This window comes from Psammomys obesus, unplaced genomic scaffold (assembly GCF_907164565.1).
Source record: "Psammomys obesus unplaced genomic scaffold, mPsaObe1.curated_primary_1811, whole genome shotgun sequence".
NCBI classification, from domain to species: domain Eukaryota; kingdom Metazoa; phylum Chordata; class Mammalia; order Rodentia; family Muridae; genus Psammomys; species Psammomys obesus.
This window is the reverse complement of record NW_026596149.1, coordinates 8588032-8606525: the sequence shown is the minus strand read 5'-3', so window position 1 is coordinate 8606525 and position 18494 is coordinate 8588032. Positions and strand designations below refer to the sequence as shown.

The window sequence follows — 18494 nt, the reverse complement described above, 5'->3', positions numbered from 1 at the left end:
ATTATTTCTCCAAAGCATATCAGAAAAGTAACTCCTATCTATAATCCCTGCCACCAGAAGTCTCTAGTTTACTAGTTCATTTTGGCAGTATTTAGGCCACTTTTGAAAATGTTCAAGTTTGTAATTTTTATGAACAAGACTAGATATTATTTAGATTATTTAAAAGAAGAAACTACAATCAAGATCAGAAAACTTAACGACATAAATTAAACAAAACTAAAATTACTTTAGTTCAGATATAAAACAATGTCTAAAAAGTTTAGGAGCAAAATAATGGTGTAAAATTAAGAAATGTCTCCATCTTTGTTTTCGAAAGCAACTAAGAATATTTAAATATTTAATAGTGTAAAAAGCCCCTCTGTATACCTTATTCTATTACATACAATGTACGTTTTTTAGATAAAATCAGAATTCTAATTCTTGAAGATTTCATTAAGCAGAAGTTAGCTAGTATTATTTTAAAAATGCTTACAAGATAAATGTAACTCCATTTGTAAAAATACACTGTCTTATAGTAATTAAAATAGAAAAAGAAATAGAAAATTAAAGATTACTAATTAAATTTAAGATAGAAAAAGTGTTATAGAAGCTTAAAATATTTCCTCTTCAAAATTTTCAGTAGTTTTACTAAAACAAAAGCACAAGAATTACTTCAGGAAATAAAAATGTATCTTACAAGAATGCTCCACTTGGCAACTAGACTGCGCAGGACTTGCAGAAACACTAGCCGTTTCATCAGTCATCCTTCCTCTGAACCATGAAACCAAGCAGTATGATCCAGAGCTGTCACAAGCACTTTCTAAAATATCACATAAGGTATGACACAGGAGCTCCTTCTGCTCTTCCTCTAAAAATGACCAAAATATAGGTTATAATGGTGTGTCTGAAAAAGAAAATCCAGTCATGAAAAATAGTAAGAATGCCTTGCCTTAATAATGAAAATTAAGTGTTTTATAAGAATGAGGAAAACATATGTAACAGTTTGAAGACTGTAAACTACTCTTTAGAAAAGCAATTTGCCTAAAGATTAAAATATTATCACTTTAAATAGTGGCATCAGTTAGAAGAAGAATACTGAAAAGTGCAGAATGTAACAGTATGAGAGGCAATATGCTGGTCATCTCTGTCTGGACCCCTGAGCACTCAGGCTCCTTTTCCAGTAGAATCAAGCATAAGGAACAACGGGGGCCCTGGAGACCTTTGCTCTCCTCATCTTCTGAATTCTAATGTCTGACCAATTTACATGAATAAGAGCAAGGCAATAAGATAGCATCAGCACACAAAACCCACAATCCATTACAATAGAAGAAGCAACCACTGTTTTGCTGCACAAGCCAGATGCCACTACACCATCCCATAGTAAGCTGAGCACTGCAGAGACGGCACAGCAAGGCCATTTCTTCCAGAATCTAGGCAAGCCCTCCCTCTCCAGATGAACCATCACACTCAAATGTCCAAATGAAGCCTGTGTAACAACATAAATCACATTTTATCATTAAAGAGGCTCTGTCTTCTCTAATGGATTGAAAGTCTTTACAGTCAGTAACAGTTCCATTCATTGCACCACAGCTTTCATGACATTATGAATGCTTTCCAAATTTGTCAGAGACTGTGTTTTTGAGAAAGAAATGTTTTCAGCAATTGAAAGTCATGTTAATAACTGACTCTCTCAAAGTTTCTTTACTGAACTTTTGGATTTCATATTAACAGGACATCTTTAACTCTTCAGTTCAAAATCATGACGAGATTCTGTGGTCATGGGTTAGAATGGAGGCTATTATATTCTCACACACAAAGATGGCACTGTAATATCCTGCCTTCTAGAAGTGACTATGAGGCTGCAAATGAGGAAAGACGTTTGCAAACTGCCAAGTGGAATGCAAATGTTTGTTATCAGGCAGCTGCTGGATCTGTCTTACTCAAGCTGTAGACACTCTGATAGCTTTCTCTGCAATATAATTATGTTCAGTGTTCCCACTGAATAATGCATTATAATAAAAGATAAAGGAATAAAAAGTGAATGTTGAGTTCTTGATTAGAACTCAATAAGGCAAAAAATAAAATATGAAAATAAAAATAAAAGGGAAAGCCAAGGGAGGAAACAAGCAGTAAACAGGCGTGGTGGGCAAGAATGTGATCCTAGCCATAAGCAGTGAGAGTAGAAGATCTTGAGTCTGAGGATAGCCTGAGCTACACAGCAAGTTCTAGGCTAGCCTTGTTATACAGGGAGATCCTGTCAAACAAACACCAGAGCACATGGGTACTCTTGATGGGTACATTATCATCTTAAAAGTTAAGAGAAACAGCCATGTAAGCAAGAGGCCAAGTGTCTTCCCTTAGTCATAATAGCCTATATTGTCTCTTACTTGGAAAAATCTAAAATGAACATTTTATAACAAAGTCACTGTTCATAAAACTTTTTGAAACATTCAAAAAATAACAGTCTACCAACTGTTTCCTACTAAAGACAGACTTAAAAAAAAAAAAGAGGATTACTAACAATAAATGCTAAGTAGACCAGGTTTACAAGAGAAGATGGAATAAACACTTTAAAGCCAGCTAGCATACCTGAGCAATCCCGCCATGATGACTTCTCAGAGGAAAACAGAAGCTTCTTCAAAAGAAATGCCTTTACACAATTAAAGCAACAGTTAGAATGCATTATAGTCACACTCATGCAGCTCTTTTATTTTTAAAAATGGAAAAAATTAATACCACCTTCCTGATCTTTTGAGTAGTTTTATTAAAACTTCAAAGTCTTCCCCCATATTTAAAAGTCACTGTACACCATTATTTATTTAGAATATACTAATATAAACTTTATCCCAGATTCACAGACTACCTACCTCAGACACATACTTTCTAAGAAGTAGGGAATTAATTCACATAACAGACAGGTAACTAGAAATCTAGTCTTCTGTCCATAAAGTGAAGGTTTATAGGTTTATAGGAACACCTCTACATTTAATTTCTGTTGGATTTTTGGGGACGAGACATCTAAATACAACAATAGTTCTTTCTTTCCTGTTAGCTCTGATCTGTTACTCAAATACCGCTACTGGCCATCTTGGAAAACTTAGCAAGACCCTGTCTTAAGATAGATACAAAAACACTGTGGATGAAGCTTAGTAGTAAGCAGAGCACTTGCCTACCATGGTGAGATTATAGGCTAAATGCTGAGAGAAAGAGAGAGCGAGAGGAAAGGAGAGAAGGGAAAATCTCACTATCGATTACTTCTCACAATAACTCATAACTTCATGATTTGAATCATCAAGTTATATGATTTAAAGAAAAACAAGTTGATTCTTAGTTTTTATTGGCTGTGTCACAGGAGCTGTGGGTTACAAGACAGTGCCTCCTCAAGGTACAATGCAATTGACCTGCATAAATGCAGGTTCTTAGGCCCCCCTGTTGAATCTGAATCTGAACAGGGCAAGTCTAAGAAGTGGGGGTTTTAGAGGACTCTTCCTATGCTTCCAGAAAGCAGGATGGAGATTGCTTTTACTTGATTTACTACTCTATTAATCAAGAATGCGAGGACAAATTTTGAAAAATTTCCATAGGATTATATGAGAAAATGTATGTAATTCACTCAGCATACCACCTGGCACCTAACAGGTATCAATTCAGCAACGTTCCCCACCCCCAACAAGAAAGTTCTCCTTACACAGAAATAAAGCAAACACTACAATCAACTATATACGATCTTCAACAATCAACATAAATGAACTACCTGGGTAATTATCTACAACACAAACTTTGGAGGTAAAGCGCAAGGGCACTTATTCCACCGCTAATACTCCTGCTGTTGGCATATAATATTTCCTTCACTCTTTCCTAATAACTGGTTTGTAAGAAGGAATTTCTTAATGCATATATTAAACACGACACTTTTTTTTCACAGAACTCAACAGCCAGAGTCACTACTTCTATGAAGTTCCCAAGATTTACCTGTTATGTCCACATTTAAATTTTGTTACAAAACACTGAGTACAACTTTTGCTACTACCAATGAGTTTCTTCATGGAGACAACTTTTTTCCATCTGAAGGACTTTTTAAGAGAGATTCATAGATGTACACTATTGCCTCAAGAATTTATATTATCATAGCTCAAACCGTAATCTAAAACACCTTCACAGAATAAATTTGTGCTAGACAGCAATATTCAAAAGTGCCAGCACCATCCCAAACATACATGCCTTGACAATCTTATATTTACAGAAACTAAACAAAATAAGAAACACGGTCAAGCTGTACTTTGTTTTGTACTGGCCTGCACTCAGAAAATGTCTTTATCAGTTTCTTGTATAGCATCACCTCACCTATCAATAATAAACATCTTTAACATTAAACATCTTTGAGTTTACATACTTTGTGATGCCCATTTTACCAGTGGGGTTGGAGTGCTTTTCTTATCCAATTTGTATTACCTCCCTGTGTAGGACAGACAACATCTCTTGAGAATAATATTTACTGAGACTGTTTAGCTTAAAGTAATCCTTTATCTTAGAGCATTAGTATATTGATATTTGGGTTTCTTATGGATATATTTGGCATATGGTAGGAGATGATCAAAAATTATTTGCCCCCCCCAAACTGCATCATATTAGCGGTATTTATAAATTTTCATTTTATTTCAACACTGATCACAGCTCTGTTATCACAGTATGTGATGGCAAATCCTTATTTAATAAATGAATTATCTGTTTAATGTTATTCCTATGCATTGTTTCTAGGAGCACCATGGTCTAAAGTTAATAGTTCAAAAGGTTACTGTTTATATTTTGACTCAGTTCTCACTACTCTTAATTATTTAGTGTAGATGTTTAGGTGGAAATACAAAATACAATGATTATATTGACTGAAAATATTGGTACATTTCTCAAGCTAAAGCCACCACCTTAAAGGTCCATAACAAGGCAGTTAGGATTTCAATATTAAAGGTACTCCTCGTTTATTTTTGATATATAATGAATTTTAAATGCCTGTAGTCTATCTTCTGCTTACCTGTATTCACAGACCTTCAATCCTCTAGCACTATTGCTGACCTATTTCTAAATCTAATACACATTTGAAGACACAAAGGTCTTCAAATTCAAACAAGTTTCCTGAAAGTTGCCTCTTATACTCAGAAACAAAGATATAATAATAATTAGCAACAGTGTATTATATATTATTATATAAATATATGTAATCACACAGAATATCTAAATGTACTATTTTTATGTTATACTTAAATTTCCACTATATATACTTATCAATTCTAAAACAAGATTTGAACACTCAAATTTTTCTTAAAAATTTTACCACTATGAAAGAAATTAGCTTTATTCTTTGAGAAAATAAAAACAAGATCTACAAAGGTGTATATTGGATTAACTCAGAGAAAGTTACTTTCAATGTTTTATTTTTTAGATTTATTTTATGTGTATAAATGTTTTGCCTGCATTTTTGTATGTGTACCATGCATGTGCCTGCATCCTCAGCAGGACAACAGGTGTTCTAAAGCACTGAGCTGTCTCTCCATTTCTGACGGTTTCTTTCAACTGAGCGAGGTTATCATATGGAGGATAATGTTGGACACTAATGTATTATGTGACTAAGGGTTTAGAAGTCTTTCCTGTCCAGTGGGTAATCGGCATCAGTCCTCATTAAACATCTTTGAGTTTACACTGATAGTCACACATATAACAGTAAGCCAGAAGCTGCTGCTTCTAGCAATTAGCAGTGATAGAATGGCAGTTCCAAAATTCAAAAACATGAAAATTTAAAACAAAGAAATTCTGATATCTAAACAAAAATCTTTTGTGCAAAGAAAAATTATTCTTTAAATCGTGTTTGTAATTGATTGCAACTTACTTAGAAAGGCCAGTTTAAAGCCTATATATATAATATATATATTATATAATACATATATAATTATATATATATATATTATAGCTAGCTATGTTAAACATTTAAAAAGTTTTAGGCCATGAAAACATGCACTCCTCTTCAACTTCGTAGGAACATCTTTGTATTAGGAATAAATGACAAATTGCTTTCAATGTATAGATCTTATAGGATCAGTATGATCATTCTATCATATAACGGGTCTTTATCTTTAATTCCTAATCTTCTAAAATCAGGATCTAACTCTTATTTTTCCTTGAAAATAGTCAAAACGCTACTGTTTTAAGAACTCACTCATGCTCTGAATTCATTTTCATTTTGATTAGTTACAATCCTTGTGTAAGAGTTGGCTGATGGCACTGTCTGGTTGTTCTAGGAGTAGAGACAACAGAAGACAAAGGCAAGCTGACCATGGAACATGCCCCTTATCTAAGGAGTCGGTAAAGTAGTCTGTGTTACCTGGACGGGAGCAATAACAGCACAGGGGCCACCTTCAAACTGCTCTAATGCAGATCCCTCTGATTCACTAAACACAAAGCCTAAAAATGAAAGCAAGTAGCAAGGATTAAAAGTAATTCCAGCAGCATCTTCTATAAAAGAATTATTCGTGTACTTTGCTTTGAGATCATGTTTCACAACAACAAAATATCTACAGTTGTCAGACAGAATGAGTTGGCCTCTCTTTCAGGAGATCAAGAGGACTCTGGAAAATATTATACAACTACTGCCTCTCCTCCAAAAATATTTATAAAATCTCTCTCACCTCTCTCTCACTCTCACTTACCCACCCCCTTCACTCACACATACAAAATTTCACACCCAGGGAAGGCAAAGTGGACTTGAAAGGGTGGACTTGAATGGAAGGACATTACCTCTTGTATTTATTTCTTGATCTGATGGCTGGAAATAGCCATGAATGCCAGCACATCCTCAGCACTAAGCTACACCTCCAACCCCTTAAACCTTACTTTTACATAATTTAATTTGCTTGAAAGAAGACTAGAAATCCACTTTTCCGAACAGTACTCGTTGTTGTTTTCCACTTCACCTCCCCCATCCCTGCCCTTTAAGAGTAAGTTACTGAGGACGCTGTATGGGCGCAGGGGACTAAGCAGTGGCCCGTGAGAGTACTTCATTTCAGTCCTTGAGTCACATTCCGAAATGTAAAAACCAAATAGCATGATAGATAGTAAGTGTTCACACCATGGCTCTACCTTATTTTGAATATTCCTTACCAGCATTAACTGATAGCAACTAAAGTTATGCAGATTGCCCTGGGACAGAAGTAAGAATCCAGTAGAAACCCTGGAAAAATCGTATCATTACCTGAGTCTTGAGGGTCTTATTTTTCAAAATGTTCACTTTCAACTTCAAAGTGCTAGGTATGTACTGAAATTCACTAATGGTTAAATTCAGTAACCAAGTCAGCACAATGGGTTTGTTTATAGTTCATAAACACTAGATCGTATACCTGCAATTTATAATATATACAAGACCACTAAAATCTCTGGTTTAAGTGGGCTGATAATCCAGCTGAAGAGACATATAAATAGGTAATAACTAACAGAATATGTTAGTGTGTTGGGAGATTGAAGGGTACTGTGGGTGTCCTGGGTACAGAAAGGAGCAACTTACTCTGCCTGAGTCAAATGGTAATGGATGAACTGGAGGCTAATCAGCAGGGTGCGCCCAGGAAGCAAGTGTGTGCAAATGGTGTTCAGGCAAAGGAAATGGCAGTCTTTTTATATTTATTTATTTATTACAATTTATTCACTCTGTGTCCCCTCATAGGCTAGGGACAGAGAGAAGGGGAGGAGGTCCTCCCCTATCAGGGGACAAGGGAAAGGGCATCAGGGGAGAAGAGGGAGGGTGGGAAATTGTAGTCTTAAAGGAAAAGGGCTGGAAGAGCAGGAAAAGTTGATAGATCAAAGGGGATCTGAATGCAGATGAAGGGCGGGTTAGGAGCAGAAAGAAGCCCAAACAGGCAAAAGGGAAGAGAAGTGGAACACACTACAAAGACCTGCATGGGTCTGATAATGCTCTGGTCTTTGGGGACTACACAGTTTTCTTCTTTTTTAAAGAAATGAAACAGGAAGGTTCTTTTAAGAGCCCAGTAGAGATGGAACTGACCCAATAAAAGCTAGTTTCTTTTGGAGAGAAAGAGCTATTTTCAAATGGTATTTCTAAAGTAAAGTTAAAGTTTGATTACTATATGTAAATGCAGAATGCTTGATACAGAAGAAATGAGAGTTGCTTCTGAAGTTTTTTAAAATTTATTTCATTTAAAAAAAATTTTTTTTACAACTTATTCACTTTATATCCTGATTGTAGGCCCCTCCTTCCCTTTTCCCCTAGTCTACCGAAAGGGGAGTCCTCTCCTATTACCTGACCTAGCCTATCAAGTCTCATCAGGACTGCCTGGATCCACTTCCTCTGAGGGCTGGTAAGGTTGTGTCACCAGGTGGAAGTGATCAAAGAGCAGGCAACTGAGTTCGTGACAAGAGACCAGATTTTTTGGCTTTGTTGGTCTCCTTGTGGAGCTGCTGTCCCTCCATGTCCTTCTATCCCCAGAAGTTTCTAGAGACCAAAAACAAAACAAACAAAAAAAAAACAAAACAAAACAAAACAAAAAAAACAAAAACAAAAACAAAAACAAAAACTTACGGTCAGAGCTTCCTCATCACACCTCTCCTTTAGCCTGTCTTCTAGAGAGCATTTAAATATCTTTCACATAGCTTTTTTTTTTTTTTTTTTTTTTTTTTAAATCAGTGATTCCACCAAGAAATCTACCCCTACCCCACACCCTCTCGGTCTTGACCTCTCAGTTCCACCCCAGCTGTCTATATGCAACAGCCCACCTTTCTCCTCAGCTCACATTATGTGCTTACTTTCCATCCCTAGCTGCACCTAGCTCACTCTCATCATGTTCACTGTTGATTCCTCTAGGATACTCTTAAAGGCTCATCTAACTTCCCAGAGTCACTTAAAATTGTGAGCATAGACTTGGTCTCTTGCATACTGGTCCCTCTTGTTGCACATTTTAACCTGCTACCCTCAGTGTCACTGCAGCACCTCTTAAATGCTGATGCTCCCCAAGGACTGGCCTTGGAACTATGATTATTCCTTTCTGTATGATCTCTCTGGTAATAGGCAGAATTTTATCTACCCCTAGTAATTTCATCTACTCCCTCAATTCCCATTACTGACTATAACCAAAGAATCCCCAAATACAGACCAGACACAGCATCTGAAGGCCTTATGTGGCCCTGCACAATGACTTTAGTTCTACTGGTGAGATTCTTCCAGGTCTTCAAACATTTGTGCATTCACCTCTCAAGTGCTGGGATCACAGGTATGTTCTACCATACCTTTGGACATAATGTGCTTCAACCTGAACCACATGCTTGCCCTTTCTCAAGAAACTGACCTATCTTTTATGCTTCTTCCTTTTGGCTCAAGGCTCTGAAACATATCTTAAATGTGTCCATTCCTATCCCATATCTCATCTATCTTATAGTTCAAACTACTATGCCCTCTCACCTAGAATAAAAGCTTCCAACGACACCTCCCAGCTCATCCCCTTAACCCTTCCTATTCATCAATATTGCCTGGAGAGTATTTCAGAAAAGAAACCAGATTTGGTCACACCCTGCTTAAAAATTTTTCTATGGGTTCTCACTGCAAGTAGAATAAAACCTTAACTCCCTTTTCTGGTGTAAAGACATGGTAAATTGACCAAGTTCTACTTTTACTTTGCTTAGCTATGAAGTCCTTATTCATGCTTGCTCTTCTCTTCCGATGAAATGCTTCTTTCCGCTCTGGTCTTCAAGTTCTTCATGATCCAACTTACATGTTAGCCCCAAAGAGACTTCCTGGCAAACCTAAGTTGTCTACCATCCCTCGGCAGAACCAGCATTTATCATAATCTACATTTTTGTTAATTTATCATACAGGTATCATGTCTGTAATTGGTGTCTGTTTTTCACCATATGCTGTATACTCAAGGCTTATTAACACTTATTAAAGTTTGGAAAGGAAGACAATAAGGGGTGTTTGTTTCTAAGATGTAAAGCAGTTCAGTTTCAAACAAGTGAAACAGCCATTACTCCCATCTAGAAGTCAGAGCGAATGGACCTCAAGGTGAGATTCGGGCTACAGAGAGAATTGCAATCATCTGAAGCAGGTTAATGAAGTGAAGTCCAACAAGCACTGCAAAGACAACAAAGCTTCTGAGAACATTAAAAGCGAGCAGAAGCTGGGCCAGCAGTGCAGGGTAACAGCTTAGAAAAACAGGCAAGATAAAAATACAGTAGCCGAGGTTCCAGAAAAGAGCAATTAGATACCAGGGCAGTCAGCTGTGACAAGTGCTAAGACAAAATGCTGGATCAAGCACACCACTGGAAGTACTACAAAAGAAAACTCAGAGCTAGAGGAAACAGCCATACTTTAAATGATGGGAGAAATACTCAAAAGTAATGTATCTGGTGTGCAAGCTGCAAGTTTCATGGAAGGAAAAAAGATGGCAGCATGAAGAATTATTCTGACACTTGATGTTAGCCAAAAGAATGAAGTGTGGGATATTAAAAAAAAAAAAAAAAAAAAGCATATGCTTTTAATCCCAGCACCTGGGAGGCAGAGGCAGGTGAGATCTGAGTTCGAGCCCAACCTGGGTCTACTTAGTGAGTTCCAGGCAGCCAGGGCTATAGAGTGAGACTGTTTAAAAACAAACAAATTAGACAGACAGACAGATAGAGAGATAAACAGGGGTTGATTTAGGGACTGATAATGGGAAAAAGGAAACCCAAGCCCTGCAGAGCTTCTTGAATGTGCCCCCACTTATAGTGCCAGCACTTATAGTGCTGTAGACTGGTGCAAGGTATCCACCTGAAGTTAAAGCGCTTTCACAATCCTACCAACACACTGTCTGCCTTCATTTTGAAATCCTTCATTTTTTAAGAGTGTAATGGGATCCTGAGCTTTGAAAACATGAAAGCTGGTGACCTAACAGATACGAATCTTAGATTTCTAAAACAAAGAAAAGTGAAGCCACTGGCTGGAGTCCCGGAAATGATGAGAGGTGAGAGCTGAGGAACTCTCTGGATGCAAAGTCTGAGAAGCGCAAGGACACCTGAAAAAAATGAAGGGTAGAAGCAGGGAGGACTCTGCTAAAGTGTGATTACTGACTGTGCTGATGCCAGACACATGTTTATCTGGCGCACACACCCTGGAATCCATGATAACAATAAATGGAGAGCTGGGAGTAGTTAAGATAGATGGGGAAAACGTTTTACAAATTTTTATTTTATTTTATTTTATTTACAATTTATTCATTACATATCCTAATTGAACTCCCTCAACTCCTCCCAGTCCCACCCTCCCTCCTCTTCCCCCAATCTCCTTCCCCTAGTCTACTGAAAGGGGCAGTTCTCTTCTTCTGCCATGTGCCCATAACTTATCAAGTCTCATCAGGACTGCCCGGATCCTCTTCCTCTGTGGCCTGGCAAGGCCACATCGCCAGGAGTAAGTGATCAAAGAGCAGGCAACCAAGTTCATGACAAAGGCAATCCCTGTTCCCCTTACTTGGGAATCCACATGGAAACTGAGCTGCCCATGGGCTACATCTGAGCAGAGGGTCTATGTCCTCTCCACGTATGGTCCTGCGATGGTGCATCAGTCTCTGCAAGACTCCCTGGGCTCAGATTTTTTAGCTTTGTTGGTCTCCTTGTAAGGCTCCTGTCTCCTCCTTGTCCTTCTACCCTTCTCCCCCTTCTTCCATAAGACTCCCTGTGCTCTGCCCAAAGTTTGGCTGTGAGTCTCAGCATCTGCTTCGATACAGATGGGGAAACTTAATAAGAAACTAAGTGTGTTGGTTATCTAAGTTGGAAAGATGGCTCGTGAAACTGGAGAGATGGTTCAGTGGTTAAGAGCACTATCTGCAATTCCAAAGGCCCCAGGTTCAATTCCCAGCACCCACACGACAACTCACAACCGTCTATAACTCCAGTTCCAGGGATTCTGACATCTTCATATCAATGCACAGAAAATAAAATTAAATAAATAATAATTTAAAAAGTGCTGGTTATCACGTTAAGACAACCAAGTTTCAGATCCAAACTAAGAATGAAAATCGAAGCCAAGAGTCTATGGCCAATACCATCAAGAATCCACCTGACCCCACATCTTCTCTTCTGCTAAGGACCATCAGGCCTTGTCATCACTTGGATAAGAGAGTTGATGCCAAGAGACCTTCACTGTTTGTCCAAGGAGGATAAGGAAGGAGTCCTGGTACTGCATGTACATGCAGAGGAACGAGATTCTACTGATCTTTCAGTTCATGTAATAAACAGTGAATTAGGAGTCAATCCTAGCCTTCCTTAAAAATGCCATCAATATTCAAAGAAGAAGTAAAAACATTATTAAAAAAACCTATTGATATAATGCAACTATCAAGATCCATGGGTGGTCTTATTGTTACAATCACAATACAACGAGTTGTTTTTATTTCTATCCTTGAATATGAGTTTGTTAATATTCAGTTACTTTTCTTGTCAAGTGTTTTTTATTTCACTCAAATTATTTCCTAGATTTAAAAGAAATTTACTTCTCTAAAAGAACGATTTTCTGATTAAATCTAACATTACTCAGCTAACAGCTGACCTGACACATAGTTTTGTAGCATATTTCACAGTGAAGCCATAACGACAGTGAAGCCATTCTGTTTCACGTTTTACAGCGACAAATGTAAATGTGAGCCATGAGTCTTTTTGAAAATTTCCAGTCTTTTATTCTCAAGTCTCGCCTGCACACATACACATTCCTTTAACTGACTGGACAGCTAACTCTTAGTAACCAGTGTAAAACCAAGCGCACAGACTTGGCTAGGTTACTATAAAGCAGAGGGCCTGAGCAAATATCTGAATGGTATCCTATTTCCTTAGCTGATAATGGTAGAATAGAAACATTCATCTTCTGCTATCTTGCAAGGTTGTAGTAAGTAAAATAAGTTTTCAAAACCCTGTACAGCATGTCACCATAACAGATATTTAAAATCTTTGATTTTAAAGGACTACATTAGTAGTTATTTAAGTACCAAGTAATTAACCCTCTTATGCTTACAAATTATGATTTTTTAATTGCTTGTTAGGTGAATTACAATTTAGTTATGTTACAGAAAGTAAAACCTAAGTCAAACTTCTGACCCAAATGATGCAGTAATGATTTGTGTGTGCATGTGTGTGCACCTGCCGTGTGTGGATGTGTATGCAGCTGTGAAAGGATAACTTGCACAAGCTGACTCTCCTTCAAGCATGTAAGTTCTGAGGATCAAACTCATGGAGTCAGGCTTCCTGTGCAATCTTCTTGGCCCACTTTATATTTTTAAATGATCCCTCAATTTTCATTAAGGTAAAAATCTTATTTTTCATATTAGTTAATAAAGACTGTCCCTTATTCCTGAAGACCCCCAAATCTAATTTTAAGCAAATATAGCCCCGCCCCATCACAAAAAGATATAACCCACATTATTACAGATAGTATTCTCTTTTCCAGCACACCTCTAAAATAACGAGATGTTTGAGGAAGGACAGCATGGATCCTGATCTCCTGAGATCTAAACTAAGGTCAGGGAAAGCACAGTCCCCAGATGCTTTATGAAAGATGTTTTGGAGAAGCTGTGCCCACACTACCCATGACAGCTTTTGCAGCAGAACCAGAGGAACACAGAAAGAGGAAAGGCACTGACCCTTTACAGGGCGTCTACCAAACACTGAGTTACGAAATCAGCACTGAAAATTGAACTTCTACTATGTCAATTGTTCCCATTTGGATGATCAATACTACTTCTGTCAGGCAGAGAAGATGCCAATTTGGGCTCTGCTGGGACATAGTTAACCTGACCGCTTCCTACTGTCACTAATGCTAGTATCCTGATCTGCTCCACCTTTTCTCCCAGATCTCCAGGAACCACCTTATTTTAATTACTCAACTACAGCAGCCAAATCAACCTTCTAAATACAGAACCTGTGTCTCCTTTGCCCCAAACATTTCAGTGACCACTAGTTCATCAGAAATGTGGGCCACTGTCCTTACAAGGGCTACAAAGTTTTATATGACTATATTACTTTTAGAATGTTTATTACCCTCCCCTTCCCACTGCCTCTCTCCAGCCATACTGACCTCCTTCCTGTTCCCAAATCAACAGTCCAGGGAACATTTGGCACTAAGATTTTTACAGGGATGATGCCCTCTGTCTGGAACACTTTCTTCAGATGCCTGCATGACTCCCAAGTGTTTCCAGAACTCTCTGTACCTTCACTAATAACCACTGCAAGTGTCTGATGTTTTACTCCATTACCCCAGGCTTCAGCTCTAAGGGTCTGGTACACCAGTGTGGTTTACGGGAAGAAAAAAGAGTAAGTGGTGCTAGTGAACTAAAAAAGTGAAAACCCATTTTTCAAAGGTAGGCAAATGAACAGGAGGAACAAAAACAAAAGATAAAATTTCAACCTAAAAAAGGCCAGTTTGGATCACCAAGACATGCTAATGTCTTTTATCCCAGCACCCAGGAGGTCAAGGCAGGTGGATCTCTGAGCTCGAGGCCAGACAAAACTACATGGTGAGAGCTTGTTTCAAAAACAAAATTAACTTCAAGCCTTTTATTAAAAGGCTTATTGCCTTTAAACAAAACTGGCGAACTGGAGAGCTGGCACCGTGGCAAACAAAAAATAAAAAACAAAACAAAACAAAAGCACTGATTGTTTAGTAGACCTGGGTTCAATTCCCAACATCCATATGCAGGCTCACAACCAGTTTCAGGGAATCCAATGTCCTCCTCTGGCCTCTGTGGCATGTATGTGGTGCACATGCATACACGAATGGGAAACATCCATATTCATTTTTTAAGTAAAAAAAAATAAATAAATAAAATAAATCTTTAAGGACTGCTCAGAAACAACCCAAAACGTATACTTCTTTAAGTGAAAGGGATTACCAAAGAAGTAACCAAGATTGTGATATCAATGAAAAACGAACCATCATGTGCTCCTCAGTTGGCTTATTTTAATAACCTGACTAATGTAACTTCACAAAAGAAATCTCTGTGGGTATAACTTGGTTTTACGCTAACCATTTTATACCTGCATCGTATTTTCAGAACACTGAGTTTGCAGTTGTCAATCCAATGCAGTTATTGGCCACAAAATCAAGCCACCTCACTAATGCAGCACTCTGTGCTCTGTGCCCACTTCCACAACCCCAAATGGCTACCACAGCAACATTTAGCAATGGCCTCTAAGAGTAACTCTGAGCGTCATTAGACTGGCTGAGGAAGTGCTGTCTGTGATCCATACTCCTTAAAACAAAACAAAAATACAACAAACAATATCAGACACCGTCTCAAAAAATCAGGGATACTTGAGGCCAAGTGAACAATCTGACACCAGCAATACTGTGTTTCCGTTCAGAGTGCCACACCTAACCACATAATTACAACATAAAACTGCTTTCTGGCATTAGTCACCTAGGTCACCACTCCACCCCAGCCTCAAAAACATACCAAACACTGAAAACTTAAAGCTCACTTGGAGGTTGGAGGTGTAATGATCCTGACAGGCGACACCCCGAAGGCGTCACACACTGCAGCCCACCCTGGTCCCTTGGCCTCTGCAGCGAGTCAGCAGAGGCACTTGAGCTCTTTGGTAAACGCTCTCCCATCCAAGTTCTCCCCATCAAAATCCATTTAGAGCAGCGGTTCTCAAACTGTGAGTCGCGACCCCGGTGGGGGTCCGTATCAACCTTTTATTTTAGGGATCACCACGACATGAGAAATTGTATGAAAGGATCGCAGCATTAAGAACCAGCATTAAGCATTGAGAACCACTGCTTAGAACATGGGTATTAGGACCGAGCTCACGATATCCGACAGGCCAGAGCGGGGGCAACGGAGGCTAGTGCGGGGAACCCGAGGTGCCCGAGCGGGGTTATTGGAACCAAGTCCGGTATCTAGAACTGAGTGCACAGTCCCGAGGGTGCCGGCGCAGTAAGGGCTCAAGCTCTGTAGGAAAGAGTGCGAGTACCCGAGAGACGAGCTGTGGTCCCAGGACGAAGGGCCGGTACCCGAAAAGAGTGCTGGAAGCGCAGGAGCCGGAGCTGGGACACTCGGACCAAGGGTCTGTACAGGGAAAGAGGAGTTGCGGATACTACAGGGACTGAAGCTGGGGTACCGAGTCCAAGCGGGGCTGCTGGGACAGAACGCGGGTGCCAGCGTGCCTAAAGCGGGGTTACTGGGACCAAGCACGGGTCTAGGGAGCTGGGGGTCAGGCGCCAGGTACCCGAGGTGGTGGAGCCGGGACGAGCTGGTGGAGCGCGGGTACCGGGACCGAGCGGGGTGTCCCGGCCCGGCTCCCGGAACCCTGGCAGTAGCTGGAACGGTGAACCCTGCCTTGGTACCTTGCGTCCAGCGGCAGAAGATGGTGTCCGACAGCCCGGGGCTGCTCTTGGTGCCCCACACCAGCTCCAGAAGCTCTTTGGTCACTTCGGACATGATGGGGACTGGGCAAGAGGGTCTTTGCTTCCCGGACTCCGGCCCCGGAACATAGGGAAGGGGCGACTCGAGAAAGGGGCAGCGGGACGGCGGCGGCCTGGCGCGAACCGGAGGCCGAGAGCGATGAGGACAGCGCGTCGCTGGCACAGACCGAGCCTGTCAAGAGGGGAGAAGCCGCAGCCAGGAGTTTCCCGTGCCGGAAGTGGACTAACTTCCGGCTTCCTTTAGCCCCGCCCTCCGCGGGTTGCCAGAGAAGCTCTTCCCCGGAAGCGGAAGTGGGGCGAGCTCCTGGAGAGTTGGAAGAGTCCCGCTTCCTTTGGGAGCCATAGAGTTTGGGGATGGTTAGACTGTTGGCTCTTGCCTCCTCTCCTAGGCTCTGCTCTAATTTTTGCAGCCGACTTTGGGGTCCTCGCTCTACTACCTGGTTGTAAAAATCTAGAATAATGCATAAAACTGAAATTATAAGATGATGGCTATGCCCTTGAGTTGGAAGCTGCCTTGTGCTGTCCCATCATAAACCATGAAAAGTCCAACCGAGTCATTACTTGGTTACACCTGTAAATACATTTGTGTATTAAAAATAACTTTATAGGTGTAACACACATTAGAAAGCTAGATAGAGCTAAGCTGACCTAAAGCAACAGTTGATAAACAGCACAGATTTCATCTCAAGTTTTGAGCCCCGTACATTGGCAGCATTTGGGATTGAAGACCAGGGTTTAATTCAAGGATTAATATTCTGTTAAATTTAATATGAAAACCCTTTGGGAAAGTTAAAAAAGAGACTTCACTGCTTGGCTTTAACAAATGAAAAGGGCAAATGTGCATTTTGAAAGTGTGTGGGTTTGGGGGTCTTTTGCTTTTTTGTTTGAATGTGGGATGCAGTATTTCATATTTAATTTGGAGGTTGGATTCTGAGTTATGAAAACTCCAGACTCTTTTGTGCTGATTATTGAATTAGCTTCACTCCCCCTTGTCTTGTTCCCTAAACTAGGAATTGCCATACACTTCATATATTGTAAGCTGTAAAAGAAAAATAGAGGCAAAAGATTCAGGTACTTTCAGGCACATGGAATGTATTAACAAAACAAGGGATGTTTTATTAAATAAGAATTTTGTGTGTGTGTGTGTGAGAGAGAGAATTTGATGCAACCCTAATGTTTTTTATTCTTTTACTCACGTTTTAGGCAATTTTCTCTTTAATATAATGATATATTCAAGACACATAGTTCACTGATTTCAAAATACAAGTGTTTTATAGAACATTGCTCTCGTATTAACTGGTTAACATAAACTTTTACTTTAAATCATACAGTTTGAAAACAAGACCTTTCCTGTAGTACCAGGGGTTTGCTAAAAATGCCTGTTGTGGGCAAGACCTTCCTCCTGAGTTTTTAACAAGTGTTTTGAATTCCCTTTATCCTCTTTTTAAAAAATTACATTCATTTGTTTGTGTGTGTGTGTGCTGTAAACACATATGCACACATGGGTTCATGCATACCCATTGGCACACATGTAGAGATATGAGGAAAACCTGTGAAGATGGGTTCTTTCATGCAGCCATGTGTCCCAGGGATGGAAGGCATGTTTCAAGCTTGGCAGAAAACTCATTAACCCAACGAAATGTCTAGTTGGCCCTAGAGTTTTCTTTATCCTATTTTACATATTGAATCTTAGCTATTTTATAAGATAGGGTCTGCATGTTTTTTTGTATAACACTTTCTTCAGTCATTACAGTCTAAACTAACAATAACTTGTGAAATTTCACATTACTTCATATGTAACTCCATGACTGTGATTGTTTATACTAGAAGTTAGTACTCAAATTTACTTCCTGTGATAAGCCAACATTTCAACATTGTCAACTCTTAACACATACATATCTCAAAAGGAAGGTGTAACTTAAATCCAAATTTCTTTTAAAAGCAATACATTATATACACATATATATATATATGTATATACATGTACATGTATATAATTCAACATGTTTGTTTTTTCCCTATAATACAGAGATGGTGATAATAGATTTGGTCAGCTATGTACCAATACAGAGAGAAA

The 18494-nt window shown here is 39.3% G+C and overlaps 1 protein-coding gene across 5 annotated transcripts in view; it reads right to left on the bottom strand.

The window, feature by feature from the left end:
* Window positions 1-16637, bottom strand: part of Mindy3 (MINDY lysine 48 deubiquitinase 3) — a 71609-nt gene extending 54972 nt beyond the window's left edge. Inside the window, exons 1-5 of one of the 5 annotated variants that reach the window (XM_055593824.1) lie at window positions 16340-16386; window positions 15967-16061; window positions 6353-6432; window positions 2569-2629; window positions 677-847 (exon numbers count right to left, since the gene is read on the bottom strand). In XM_055593824.1, coding sequence (XP_055449799.1) covers window positions 677-743 — 67 coding nt within the window. In that variant the 5' untranslated portion in view covers window positions 744-847; window positions 2569-2629; window positions 6353-6432; window positions 15967-16061; window positions 16340-16386. Of the gene's footprint in view, window positions 1-676; window positions 848-2568; window positions 2630-6352; window positions 6433-15966; window positions 16062-16339 lie in introns of those variants that run through there. The other 4 variants (XM_055593821.1, XM_055593825.1, XM_055593822.1 and 1 more) reach the window with 4 other exon arrangements.
* Window positions 16638-18494: the final 1857 nt, after the last annotated feature.